The sequence below is a fragment of the Pteronotus mesoamericanus genome, unplaced genomic scaffold, assembly GCF_021234165.1.
Source record: "Pteronotus mesoamericanus isolate MK-2021 breed Mesoamerican mustached bat unplaced genomic scaffold, CSHL_Meso_final contig_182, whole genome shotgun sequence".
NCBI lineage: Eukaryota > Metazoa > Chordata > Mammalia > Chiroptera > Mormoopidae > Pteronotus > Pteronotus mesoamericanus.
Window position 1 is genome coordinate 16,083,886 of NW_026555078.1, and position 13,554 is coordinate 16,097,439.

A 13,554-nucleotide genomic window follows, 5' to 3' on the forward strand; every position below is an offset into this window, starting at 1 on the left:
GGGTTGGATGGGAAGCGGGATCGGAAATGAGCTTGTGGTTTTTAAATGCGTTTTTACTTGGGAAAGCCGGGCGGGGAAAGGAAAGGTCATCGTCTGTTTAATTTCCACCCCCAACCCTGGACTTCCAGCATTAGCTCGCCGGGCCTCAGCTGTTGTACACACACGGCGAAGGGGGAAGGGAAGGCGGAGGCACAGAGGAGGGGCCGACTGGGAGGAATCTGGGCGTCGTGCCGCGCATGCGCCTTTGCCGAGCAACAAGTGGGCTCCACAGACAGAGGAAGTGTAAAGGGGCGGGGATGGGGGGGGAAGAACTGGTGCAGAGCATGGTGATGACGTCAGCGCTCCGCCCGGGCGGCATCCCGCGCGGCCAAGCCCGGGACAGCGCTAGCCGCAGCGCGAGCTGGAGCGCCGAGACGCGCCTCCGGAACGTAGAGTAACAATCACAACCCCACATTCCGGGCGAGTGCAAGCGGGAAGGGATGCGACCCGGGCCCAGGCGCCGCGCGAGCGCCCTGCAGCCAACGTGAGCGCCGCCAGCTGCGGCGGCCCGGGCGCCGGCCTGGCCTGGGGGCGGCGGGAGCCTGCGTGCGAGCGCTCTCTCCTCTGATCTCGTGCGTCCTGGAAGCTGTGGCCGTGCAAATTCAGCCGCCGCCAGCGGAACAGCCGACACTGCGGAGGGGAGAAGCTCCTCTCTCGGCAATCACCCCCTCCCTGCCCCGGCCCTCCAGGGAACCAGCGACTTCAGCAAGACTGGACCCGGGCACCGGGTGGCACTGAACCCTGTAGTCCTCGCCCCAGGCAGCCTGGCGGGGAGAGGACGCAGCTCGTAGGGGTACCCTCAGGGGAGAGGAAGACACAGCCCCTTTCGCGCTTCCACCCACCAGCCCCTCCGGGGAGGGGGCCAAGAGCTAACGGCGGCCGGCACTGGGCACCCTCGCCCCCTCCCCCCGGGCCTGGAGCTTCCAGCCTGGGTCCACGGCACCAGGAAGAAGGCGCCTGAGCTCCCCTCCCGCCGAAACAGCCGCAGTAGGAGGTGGGGGCGAAGAGCGGGCTGAATTCGTCCGCCGCCCGGGCGGTGGAGCCCCCGAGGAGAGGCGCTGCGCCAGCGGTGGAGAGTCGCGCTCCCTCCAGCCCCTGGGGCAGAACTTTCTCGCCCCCCCTCCCTCCCCCGCAGCCGGACTCCCTCCCCAGGCGGCCAGTCCTCCCGCAGGAGAAGGCGCCGCGGAGAGAGCCCGGGCGGGGGCCTACCTTCCCCAGGGCTGGCATCATGTCGGCGGCGCAGGTGTCCTCGTCCCGGAGACAGTCTTGCTACCTGTGCGACCTGCCCCGTATGCCCTGGGCCATGATCTGGGACTTCTCGGAACCCGTATGCCGCGGTTGCGTAAACTACGAGGGCGCCGATCGCATCGAGTTCGTGATCGAGACGGCGCGCCAGCTGAAGCGGGCGCATGGATGCTTCCAGGACGGCCGCTCCCCCGGGCCGCCGCCGCCCGTCGGGGTCAAGACGGTGGCCCTGTCAGCTAAGGAGGCGGCGGCGGCAGCGGCAGCAGCAGCGGCCGCAGCGCAGCAGCAGCAACAGCAGCAGCAGCCGCCGCAGGCGCAGCAACAGCAGCTCAACCACGTCGATGGCTCCAGCAAGCCTGCGGTGCTGGCGGCCCCGTCCGGCCTGGAGCGCTACGGCCTGAGCGCAGCTGCCGCTGCTGCGGCCGCCGCCGCTGTGGAACAGCGCAGCCGCTTCGAGTACCCGCCGCCACCGGTGAGCCTGGGAAGTAGCAGCCACGCCGCGCGGCTTCCTAATGGCCTGGGGGGCCCCAACGGCTTCCCCAAGCCGGCACCAGAGGAGGGACCCCCGGAGCTGAACCGCCAGAGTCCCAACTCTTCTTCAGCGGCGTCGGCGTCGGTGGCGTCTCGGCGCGGGACGCACGGTGGGCTAGTGACGGGGTTGCCTAACCCGGGGGGTGGCGGAGGCCCCCAGCTTACCGTGCCCCCCAACCTGCTGCCGCAGACGCTGCTTAACGGTCCAGCCAGCGCCACCGTGCTGCCCCCACCGCCGCCCCACGGCCTCGGCAGCCGTGGACCCCCGACGCCCGCGCCCCCAGGGGCTCCTGGGGGCCCCTCTTGTCTCGGGGGCGCGCCGGGCGTTTCTGCTGCGTCTTCCTCCGCGTCGTCTTCGACTTCGTCGTCGGTTGCCGAGGTGGGCGTGGGTGCTGGTGGCAAAAGGCCGGGCTCGGTGTCAAGCACCGACCAGGAGCGCGAGCTGAAGGAGAAGCAGCGTAACGCCGAGGCCCTGGCGGAGCTGAGCGAGAGCCTGCGCAACCGCGCGGAGGAGTGGGCCAACAAGCCCAAGATGGTCCGCGACACGCTGCTCACGCTGGCTGGCTGCACGCCCTACGAAGTGCGCTTCAAGAAGGACCACTCGCTGCTGGGCCGAGTCTTCGCCTTCGACGCTGTCTCCAAGCCCGGCATGGACTACGAGTTGAAGTTGTTCATTGAGTACCCCACGGGCTCGGGCAATGTGTACTCCAGCGCATCTGGGGTGGCCAAGCAGATGTACCAGGACTGTATGAAGGACTTCGGCCGGGGTCTGTCCTCTGGCTTCAAGTATCTGGAGTACGAGAAGAAACACGGCTCCGGGGACTGGCGCTTACTTGGAGACCTGCTGCCCGAGGCCGTGCGCTTCTTCAAGGAGGGCGTGCCCGGCGCCGACATGCTGCCCCAGCCCTACCTGGATGCCAGCTGCCCCATGCTGCCCACGGCGCTGGTGAGTCTAAGCCGCGCCCCCAGTGCACCCCCGGGGACCGCGGCCCTGCCGCCTGCCGCCCCCTCTGGCCGGGGTGCAGCCGCCAGCCTGCGCAAGAGGAAGGCGTCCCCCGAGCCTCCGGACTCCGCCGAGGGCACGCTGAAGCTGGGTGAGGAGCAGCAGAGGCAGCAGTGGATGGCGAACCAGAGCGAGGCACTAAAGCTCACCATGTCGGCCGGGGGCTTTGCAGCGCCAGGGCATGCGGCTGGGGGTCCGCCCCCGCCGCCTCCACCCTTGGGACCCCATTCCAACCGGACCACCCCGCCCGAGTCGGCCCCTCAGAACGGCCCGTCCCCCATGGCTGCCCTCATGTCGGTGGCAGACACTCTGGGTACGGCGCACTCGCCCAAGGATGGCAGTTCCGTGCACTCCACCACTGCGTCCGCGCGGCGCAACAGCAGCAGCCCAGTGTCGCCGGCCTCTGTGCCCGGGCAGCGCCGCTTGGCCTCACGGAACGGGGACCTAAATTTGCAGGTGGCGCCCCCGCCGCCCAGCACCCACCCGGGCATGGACCAAGTGCACCCCCAAAACATTCCGGATTCCCCTATGGCCAACAGCGGGCCCCTATGCTGTACCATTTGCCACGAACGTTTGGAGGACACGCATTTCGTTCAGTGCCCATCCGTCCCCAGCCACAAATTCTGCTTCCCTTGCTCAAGAGAGAGTATCAAGGCTCAGGGGGCCACCGGCGAGGTATACTGCCCCAGCGGAGAGAAATGCCCCCTAGTTGGGTCGAATGTACCTTGGGCCTTCATGCAGGGTGAAATCGCGACGATTTTAGCTGGGGATGTTAAAGTGAAAAAGGAGAGAGACCCTTGAACCACAAGACAGCCATCTCCTTTCACCCAGACCAGCTCCTCTCCAATCCAGAGGGCCCCTCCCCCGTCTACATCGACCTTCCCTTCCTTGCCCCCCAAGATGTAGAATTGTGAATATAACAAACTGCAAAAAGTTAGTCTTATGTATAGACATTATTTTCGTCGTATGTTTCTATATTTTGAAACTAAGGTATGTAACTTCTTCATTTGAAGGATAAGCTGGTTTGTGTTAAGCAGTATAATATTGATTGGGTCATTTGCATCATATTTGTTAGCATTTATTTGGTGGCAGAGTGTTTGCCTAGGTACAGAATTAATAGCCCTTAGCAACACTGCTGCTGGTGTGTATTTTTGTAAATGTTATGCACTCTTCTGAAAGGAAAAAAACACACAAAAGAAAATGACTTTTTTTTTTTTTTTTTTTTTTGCCAAGGCCGGTGTTGCTGCCTAAAAAAATGATGCTATAAAATGGTGACAGCTTCTTTCTTAAACAGCCCCAAGTGTTGAAGTCTTCACTTTGTTTTGTTTTGTTTTGTTTTTCTGTTTTGTTTGCAAAAATGGTAAGGGGGATGTTGGGGGTGGGGTGGGGTGTTTTTTGTTGCAAGTTTGTGAGGGAAAATGTTTGGGTTTGTTTCAACTGACCTGAATGTGTTGGATCTTCATGTGTTGTTTTGTTTTTGCTTTATTGATGCACGGATGCTTTTGAACAGTAGAGCGAAATGCTAGACATGGAGAATCTGCTCTGTTTGTCCTTTATACATTTCTGTAGTTAACAGAACACTGTAATGTGCCTTGGAGCTTAGTAACTTGTAATAAATTCAATTGATATTAATTCTGGCCCGAGTCAGTAAGTGTGTTTTTCTAGAGGTAGGCCACACAGTTCCAACATAGGGGATGCTCCCTACCTCCAAGTAGAGCGCAGAGGCTGGTGGCTTTGAAAGCCCTCAGAAATGGCATCTGTAGAAGGCCCTGTGCTGCCTGCCTGCCTGCCCGCCCCTCCCCCTCAGTACCAGGCTATTTACATTCACCTCTAGGGCAGGGACAGTTGCTGACTAAGGGAGTTCTGTTTACTCTTCAGCATCTCTATTTTCTCCTGGTTGTGTGGGTGCCCCAGCTGCAAATGGCAGTCAGGAATGCTTTTTTGGTGCCTTGCCTTGTAGACATGAGTATATACTGACACCCAATGCAGCTAAGACTTGTGCAAGCGGGGGGGAAAAGCTACAGTGCTTGGCCTCTTAAAATGTGGCAGAAATCGCTGTATTCCCACATTTAAAGCAAAAATGCTACAGAGCTGAGAGCCATCAGGGAAGGCAGGAGAGGTGTGGACAACTGGGAAACAAATGCGTGTACTCTAAGCCAGGAGAGTTCCCAGCGGCTTCCAGCTGATGCGTCGGAAAGCAGTTTCACCTCATTTATTACACGCTTTCCTTTCCTCCCTTTTCGATAAGTATTTCTAAAGGCAGGACACTTGGCTAGTCAGAAGAAAGTTGTGGGGAGTGAGGAAAAGAGAAAAAACCCCAAACCCAGTTTTTGAGCAAAGGTCACTTACAACATGAAATAAAACCCATTCCCCTGGCAAAGAAATGGAATTATCAACTTTCTGGTGCCATTTGTGATGTCTAGGGGGGTGGGGAAGGCGGCTAGGAGATGGTAATGTCCTTTAGAGCTTTGAGCCCCCTTGGTGGAGTCCAGACTGGAGCCCTCCCAGAGCTGGGGGAGGGCACATGACCCTGGTGTCAACCTTGTATTTTCCTGGGAGGCAAATGGAACAGGGGAAGGAGTAGGCAAAATAACCAGCGATCCCGTCTGAAATCCATTCCTGGCCACACCGCATTCCTGGTTGGGGCAAGGTGGGCCAGGGCGGTTCCCACTAAGAAATAAGGGAAGAGACGTGGTGCCCCTGCTCACCCCGCTCCCATCAAAGAGGGAACGGGAAGGTAGGGAGGTGGTATGGGCGCAGGCACATGGGGGTTGGGGGGAACAAATCACAGGTTAGCTAACTCAGAACACCACCGGTGTGGTGTGGAGGTGTGGAGGTTGGGTTGGTGTTGGGACTTGCTGTTAATAACACCCTTTTAGTTTCTGTTCCTGCTTTGCCACTACCATCATTGAAGTAGTGGAAACCATGACTCTGTGTGTGTGTGTGTGTGTGTGTGTGTGTGTGTGTGTGTGTGTGTGTGTGGTGTATGTCTGGGGGTGTGGATAAATGGCAGTTCATGGATCTGCTGCAGCCTCTTAGCCTGCAGCCTCAGTCCCGGTACATGGGAGGTGCCTGTCTCACCTCTTTAAGAATCTCCCCACATATAAATAGGTATTCGTGTCAGCTTCCTGCAAATGTGTCCTTGCATTTTCATCTGCTGCCAAGTGTTGTATTGGTGCTTATGAGTCATGAAACCTATTTTCATCCCCAGGGGTAATTAACTTGGGGGTGATAATGCATAGCAGACTGTAGGAAGAGTTAATTCTAAAACCCATCCTTGCCTGGCTACCAATCACACATTTCACTTAAAGGTCTGTGTTGGCTTTGCTCATAAGCTCATTAATAAAAACCAAGCATGCTTCGCCTGGAAGATCCTCTAAGGTGCTCCCAACCCCCACTCCCAATGCACACACTCTTAAAATGGGTAAAGCTCAGCAGCCTGAGAATAAAGATAAAGTGTCACGGGTGTAATAGAACCACCGTTGAATGAAGGAGCGGTGAACCTCGATGTGTGGATTACCCGCCTGGGTGAGGACCCTGAGCACAGTCTGGTGGCTCCAAAATGGGAGTAAGCCCTGCTCTCTGCCCCTGTGTGCACATCTGCTCCTCCTGGCCTGCCACTGTCTCTTCATTGCTATGGTATGACCTTTCGGAACTTTTAGGGTTGCAAGACCTTTGATTGAGTGCACAGAGGTAGTAGGGACGGGGCCCGTCATTAGGGGCTGAGAACCGTGTAGCTTGCCCCGCTCTGTGTTTCTGGGTGCATTATAAGCAAGGGAGGCAGTAGCTGCAATAATGAGGCACCCAGCAAAGGCAGCCTGTGGGTTTCACTGAGGAAACCTGCCTTGATGAGACCTGGGGGAGAGGAGACAGAGTGGGAGGGAGAATGGAGGTTGGGGTGGAACTCAGGCTGGAAGTGAATTATAATGGTGCAGTTAATTAGAGTTTACCATAGCCAGGGGCCGTCTGTTAAATGGCTTCACTCCCTCCTCCCTTTTTGGAACCATGTGACCTTTCTCTCTGCTCTGACCAATTGGGTGGCTGGCCTGGTTGCCCTCACCAGTCTGGCTCCCATCCCTCAGCTGGACTCCTCCTTCCCTGAAGCTTTCCACACTGCAGACCTAGGAAGCATTTTCCTCTTCTGTACCCGGGGATTCTTGTGGGTAGGAGAGATTCAGACGGAGGTCTCCAGGCAAGCGCGGACGTCCTTCGCCTGCAGTTCACTCTGAGCACCCACCTCCTCCGTTTTCCACCCTTCTTACTTCCCTTGGCTTGAGAGCCAAAGTGGTCAACATTTAAAAGTCCATATTGTATTGATTCATATGCATTATTTGAACAGCTCACCCAAGTTTCTTTAGGGCTGTGGTGGGGGGAGACGGGGAGAGAGTGAAAGAGGTTTTAAGAAAATAGCTTGATTGGGGTAATTTTTTTGACCTTGATCTCTGCAGACCACACGCACCAAAGGAGACCCAAAATGCCAAGTCTGGCATTCACCTGTGGACCTGCTCACTCACGAGGGCATGCAAGCCTATGTTATGAAATGTAAGGTTCACGTACAGCCCAGGCTGTTGTGTACTGAATGAGTGCCGGAATTCACTTTCTGTTCTCTCATACTTTATCAAATTAAGGAAATTGGAACTGGGAATGACTCTTAAGGTCATCTAGTGAAAAGTTTTCTAAACCTTTCTTAGGTTAGGGATGCCTTAGAAAAATCTGATAGAATTATGGATCCTTTCCCAGAAAGTACAGGTACTCCCACACACAATCATTTGCATACATTTTCTTTTCTTTTTCATATAAATGTTATGTGTTTATTTTTGAATAGATAATACATTCCTTTTGTTCAAAATTCAGAAGATGTAAGGAGGAATACAGTACAACTGTAAGGTCTCTTTTCTACAATTGTCCTGTCTGTAGTCATTTCCCTTCTGGGATGCAACCAGTGTTACCTGATTTTTAAAGGGTCTTATACACACCTAAAGCCCATGGAACTTGAGGCTAGAAGTTAGGTCTCGTCCATCCACCTTATAGAGACGAGGGTCCCCAGGCAAGAGGTGAGGTAACTTGCCTAAGGTCACACTGTGACAGAGCCTGGTTAGATCCTTATTAGGGAACAGTTCTAATAGACTCCCCACCTCCCCCCACCTCCCGCGCCCCCGCCCCGCCCTCCGCCCTACTTAAGGACGCGTGGCTTAACTAGAGCTGTATTTGAGAAAGAGTGATGATGAGATGGGCAAAAGGAGAATGAGTACTTGGTAGGGTGGGAATCAGTGCTTTTACTAACTCTTGGAGGATTGGGAATAAACATTTGTCCATTGGTCTCTCGCAGCCAGACTGTACGGGAAAGAGGATGTTCAGAGAAGTTTCTAGGCTTCTGACTGTAAATATCAGGAGGGCCTGAACTAGAGGAATCTTTCTGCAACCTTTGAGCTATGGACCTTCTAATCACCTTTCCCGTTGCTGACTGGATACTTCTGAAGGATTTTTGTTTTGTTTAAATTTTATTTATTTATTTATTTATTTATTTATTTATTTAGAGAAACAGGAAGAGGGGGAGAAAGAGAGGGAGAAAAACATTGATGTGAGAGAGAAATGACGTGCCCTGACCGGGCACTGAACCCAAAACCTAGGCATGTGCTGTGCTGGGCACTGAACCCGCGACCTTACGTTTTGCAGGATGATGCCCAACCAACTGAGCCACATGGGTCAGGGTAAAACTTCAGAAGGTTAAAGATAGCCAGATAAGCAACCATCTAGGCATAGAAGTAAGTAGTGAGAGAGAGAGGAATATCCACCAAGACCCCTCCCACCTTCTCTTGAGCTTGAGGCTTCGCCCTGTCACCCATTTCTGCCTGGCCATCTCTCCCCACTGCTAAAGAGGGAACTGAAGGAGACAAGTGTCATGCCGGTGCTGTGTGACATGCTGGGTAGCTGCACACTCTGCCAGCCAGGCTTTAGTACAGCCTATGAGGAGGGTGTGATGACTTCCATTTCACAGAGAGGTTAAACACCCAAGGCCATCCTTAGTATGCAAGTCAAGCCCAGGGCAGCCTGGAGCCTGGCACCCGCTCCCTTGGACTCCCACATTGCTCTCTGTAGAGGGCCTCTGATTTCTGACCCGCAGGGCCCAGGAAACCCAGGCTCAGAGCTTGAGCCCTGTCTCTCAGCTCCGTTCCCATCGCCCAGAGTCTCAGTGTGAGCCTGGCCATACCAGTGAGCGAGGCTGTCCACAGGAGGGACATCGGGAAGCCACTAAGAGAGGGCACTTCCTAGGCTCAGTGTTCTGGGGACACACAGTGGTGCCGTCGAAGAGGTATGTCCAGTCAGGGGTCCTGGAGCAAGGCTGTTCTTCTGAAGCCTCCCTCAGCTGCCGGCTACCCCCAAACTCAATTAAAGAATGAGCCCTCTCTGTCTCAGCTTTGGCTGAACAGAGGTGGACAGAAAGCAGCGGGGATTTTAATTTCCATGGGGAGCATTAGCCCCACGAGCTTGTTTTGGGGAAAAAGAGGTAGCAGTTAACTGTTGTGCCTGCCTTAGTTGTCCTGTCTCTTTCGGGGTCACTTACCTCTCTGTGGGCACCATATTATAGACCCACACTCCATGGGTCCCCAGCTCAGGCTAGACTCAATAAAAAGGGAGAGTCCCAGCCTCCCCTGGTCTCCTGCTGGCTTCAGTTTCTGCCCACTCCCGGCCATGGCTCTGTAGCAGTCAATTCTTTTACACATCTGAGCATGTCATGCCTTTGCTGAGAAACCTTCCTTGGCTCCCTGTTGCCCACAGGATCAAGTCCAAATTCCTTAGCACAGCGAGCAAAGCCCTTCATCATTTCTCCATCCCAAGGGTAGACTATTTTAATTTTTAAAAAGGTATTATATATAGGTGATTTTTAAAAAATCAAATAGCACGAAAAGATACTCAGTTAAAGCCAGTCAGTCTCTTTCCTGATTCAGGTCTTCGGTGCCCCTCCGCTGAGGGAAGAGCTTGTTGGCAGTTATTTTGTGTATATTTTCAGTAGGATTAGATGCCCAAAGAAGCTTAGATGTATAATATATGTCTCCTGGGGGTAAACCTTGGCACAAGCCGAAGACAAGAAAGAAGGGCCAGGACAAGGAACCGGGCTTGGGTCAGAGCCCCAGTTTGGGTCTGGAGTGTCCCCTCCCCTGCCAGGCAAGGATTCACTATTATTCTTCATAAGCTCCTGAGCAAGGGGTATATATTTGTGCATGTGTGTGTATGTCTGTCTGTCCTTAGCCCACACCTGTGTCCCTACGTTGCTGTGGTGCATTGGGCTCCCTCAGGTAGCGCCTGGGTGGCTTGGGAGGGTTCCCTGGAAGGAGTGAGGGTGGGGAGCGGTGGGGTGGTGGCCATGGAGGCCAGGTGCCCCTGCAGTACTCAGTGCCTTCCCGGCCAGCAGCTGCGTCCCCTCCCTCTCTCACCACACATGGCAGCCTCGTGAAGCTGGAAGAATTGCTTTCTTAGGTGACAGACTGGGAAACTGCAGCTAAAAGCCAAAAGGGAGGGAGAAACTTTACTGAGTGCAAACTTTGGGCCTGACGGTGGCCTAGGCATTGTCATAGACTCTTTCTCCTTTATCATGGCAAACTTTTAAGGCCACTTGTTCCTTTGACAGGAAAACACCACAGTGGGTACTATTATTACCCCCATTTCACAGACAAAGCAGGAAGTAACTGGCCCCTGCCCAGTGGCACGCCTCTTGCATCGGAAGGTCATTCACGAGCTTCCTAGTCCCAAGTCCTGCACGACACTCTCCACCAGAGCAAACCCCTCTGGGGAGGCCAGGGTTTTTGCCCTTGAAATCTGGATCCTGAAAGTTAGTGACTGAGGAGCCGTAGCTCCAGGAGGTTCGGCTGCCTCTGAGAACAGGCTTAGGTCACCGGGGTGCCTGGGGCAACGCTGGCGGCCAGCACCCCCGGAGAGGCAGCTCCGGAATGCTGGGCCACGTGAACAAGAAGGAATTAACTCTGCGCCCTGGGTCTCAGCCCAGACAGTCATGTGACCACCTCCTACAAACTCCCCCTGCCCCCCTTGTCTGCTTACAGAGCCGTGGGCCTGCAACGCTCTGTCCGGCTAAGACCAGGCCACCAATTCGTGACTTGGGGAGTTGCCAACGTACTCACCTGGGGTGGGGGGAGAGCGCTCTGCAATTAGGATCGTTTCAGGGTACAGAGAGAGAGGCAGTTGGGAGCTTCCCAGAGCAGAAGGGGAAAGCTAGAGCTGCTTTGAGGTCCTCCCCCTCATCTGAGGGTAAACTGCCTGGCTAGGCCGTCTGCGGGGCGGGGGGCGGGGGGCTTCTCAGGCTTCAGGCTGCCCCTGCCCCTGAAGGGCCTTAGTGAGTGGGGCAACCCAGCTGGAGCTGGGAGAGGCAGCACTGGCCTGAGAGCAGGGAGCTGGCAGCTACAGCTCTTTGTCAGCCCAAGCACACACCGCCTGGTAACTGACTCCTACCTGTCCTCAGCCGGCCCCGCCCCCACAGAGACAGAAGGGGTCAGCAGGTGTCAGCCAGCCACAGCGCTGCCTCCTGCACCCTGGGAACGGGGTGGCCCCTGACAGCCTGCGCCTCCTTTTCTTAATCCCACATGGTCTAGGTCAAGCCCTTCTCCCTGGGAACCAGCTGAGTCAGAGCCTGATCTCCTTACCCCTTCATCTCCTGTCATACGTGCCAGTGGCTTCTCCCAGGGCTCCGTCCTCCCTGTCGAGGTTCAGTGCCTGCAGCAGGGTCCCTGCTCCCTCAGGACAGCAGAGGTGCCTGGAGAGGCCCAGAGCAGGCTGTTGCTTTGCTTCCCTCTCCTCCTGTCCTCCCCTCACCCCTTGCTTCTCCTTCACTGCTTATCAATGGCCCATGCTTCAGTGAAAACTTGGGTTCACCTAACAAATGGGCTGATTGACATTCGGGTTCAAATCCTGGCTCTGCTGTTCACTTTGGGCAGGTTGCTCGATCTCCCACGGCCTCACTGTCCTCCTGTGAAATGGGAATACCCCCTCACAGGGTTGTTGGAAGAGTTCGGACACCATCTTGGCTTGGTTTGTTGGCTCTCAATGAATGTTGGCTATTGTCACTCAATTTCTTGCTTGGCTCTGGTGTCCCCCCTGTGCCCTCCCCCACGCTCTCAGTGCTGGGAAGGGAAGGGGATTTGTAAGTGCTATGACCAGAGGAACACACATGGGGCACCGGGGGCAGAACCCTTTCAGAGGGTGGGGCCTGTGAAGGAAGGAGAGAGCAGGGAGAGGGGGCTGGGAGGCAGGAGAGCAAGATTCGGCCAGTGAAGGGCAAGGAGTTGGCTTGGTTTGGCTGGAGCGTGAGGTGAGGTGAGGCAGGACCAGCAAGCAGGATCTCCTGGGCTAAGCCGAGGGGCCTGGGATTAATCTTGAGCAGCCGTTGAAAGATACGTTAAACAGAGGGACCCGGTCTGGTCTGCCCTTAGAAACGATCCTTCTGGTAGCGTGAGGACTAGATCGGCAGGGGAACGAGAGCCAAACTGGGAAAGCAGATAGGAGGCAATCGCAGTGGTCCGGGCAGGTGATGGAACCCGATACAGGAGGGGCTGCATTTTGGGGAGGGTCTGCGAGCTGTTAGGAGGAGAGGGGGCAGGCCCTGGTCCGCAGGTGCCCTCAGCATGGGCGCCCAGGGAAGGCTGCAGGGAGAGGGCTTAGGGGAAGAGACAAGGTCGGCTTCGGGCGTGGGCCCGAGGTGCTATGGGTCAGTGGCGGGGGGCGGGGAACGGAGATGCCAGGTAAGCAGGTAGACATGCCCACCTGGGCTCTGCAAACAGGTCTGAGCAGGAGCTGAGACCTGTGTTGTCTCCTGTGGGTGGTAGCGGAGGTATGAATTTGGACGAGGTCCCTGAGGGAAAGTGGGCAGAATGAGAAAGCATGGGATGTTGGGAGGGGCGCCTCTTCCAGGGTTGGAAGGGGAGGAGCCTGGGGTGGGGATAATGAGAAGTGAGAGAGAAGGGAGGACAATCACAGGAAGTGGGGTCCTGTCTGCTAAAGGAGGTGCCACAAGATAGAGATAAGGCCTAAAACGTGTCCCTTCTGTTTGGCAGCAGGGTGGTCCCCGGAGACCCTGGCCAGAGCGGTATGTGCAAGGTGGCGGGTGGGGCAGAAGCTGGAAAGAAGGGTGGTGTGAGGTGATGGGGAGTAAAATGTGGGGACAGCAGAAGGCCCAGCTTGTCCCCGGGGTCTTGTATCTGAAGGGAAGGAGAGAACCTGGAAGCCAGGGAGCAGGAAGGGGTGGTTTCTCTCAGGCCAGTTAAGAGAGACGTAAGCATATTTATAGGGAAAGACCTGGTGGAGAATGAGAGGTTGAAGGTACCAGAAGGGGGACAGTAGTTAATGAGCAACAGCCGTGAAGAGGGAGGAGACATCCCAGGGGGCAGTACGGGATGAACAGCCATATCAACAATGGCCACCGTTCATGGAGCGCTCTCCGTGTGCTGGGCACTGTTCTGAGTGCTTCACACATGCAACCCATCTGGTCCACACAACAACCCTACGAAGTAGGTGCTATTATCCGCATTTTATAGATGAAGGACCCAGGCATACAAAGAGGACCTTGCCAGAATTTACACACCCAACATGTGGTGCTGCTGGTGTATCAGAACTTGAACCCAGAAAGGGGGCTTCCAGCTGTGTGTAATAGTAAGGAGCATGCATTCTGGGGCCTGACAGCCTGGGTGTGAATCCCAACTCTTCCATTTATTTGTTTTTCTCCTCCA

The 13,554-nt window shown here is 55.7% G+C and overlaps 1 protein-coding gene across 1 annotated transcript; it reads left to right on the forward strand.

Moving 5' to 3' along the window:
- Positions 1 to 324: 324 nt before the first annotated feature.
- IRF2BPL (interferon regulatory factor 2 binding protein like) lies at positions 325 to 4,413 on the forward strand. The gene has a single exon (XM_054567229.1). The coding sequence runs from the start codon at positions 1,268 to 1,270 to the stop codon at positions 3,617 to 3,619; it is 2,352 nt and encodes a 783-aa protein (XP_054423204.1). The 5' UTR covers positions 325 to 1,267; the 3' UTR covers positions 3,620 to 4,413.
- Positions 4,414 to 13,554: the final 9,141 nt, after the last annotated feature.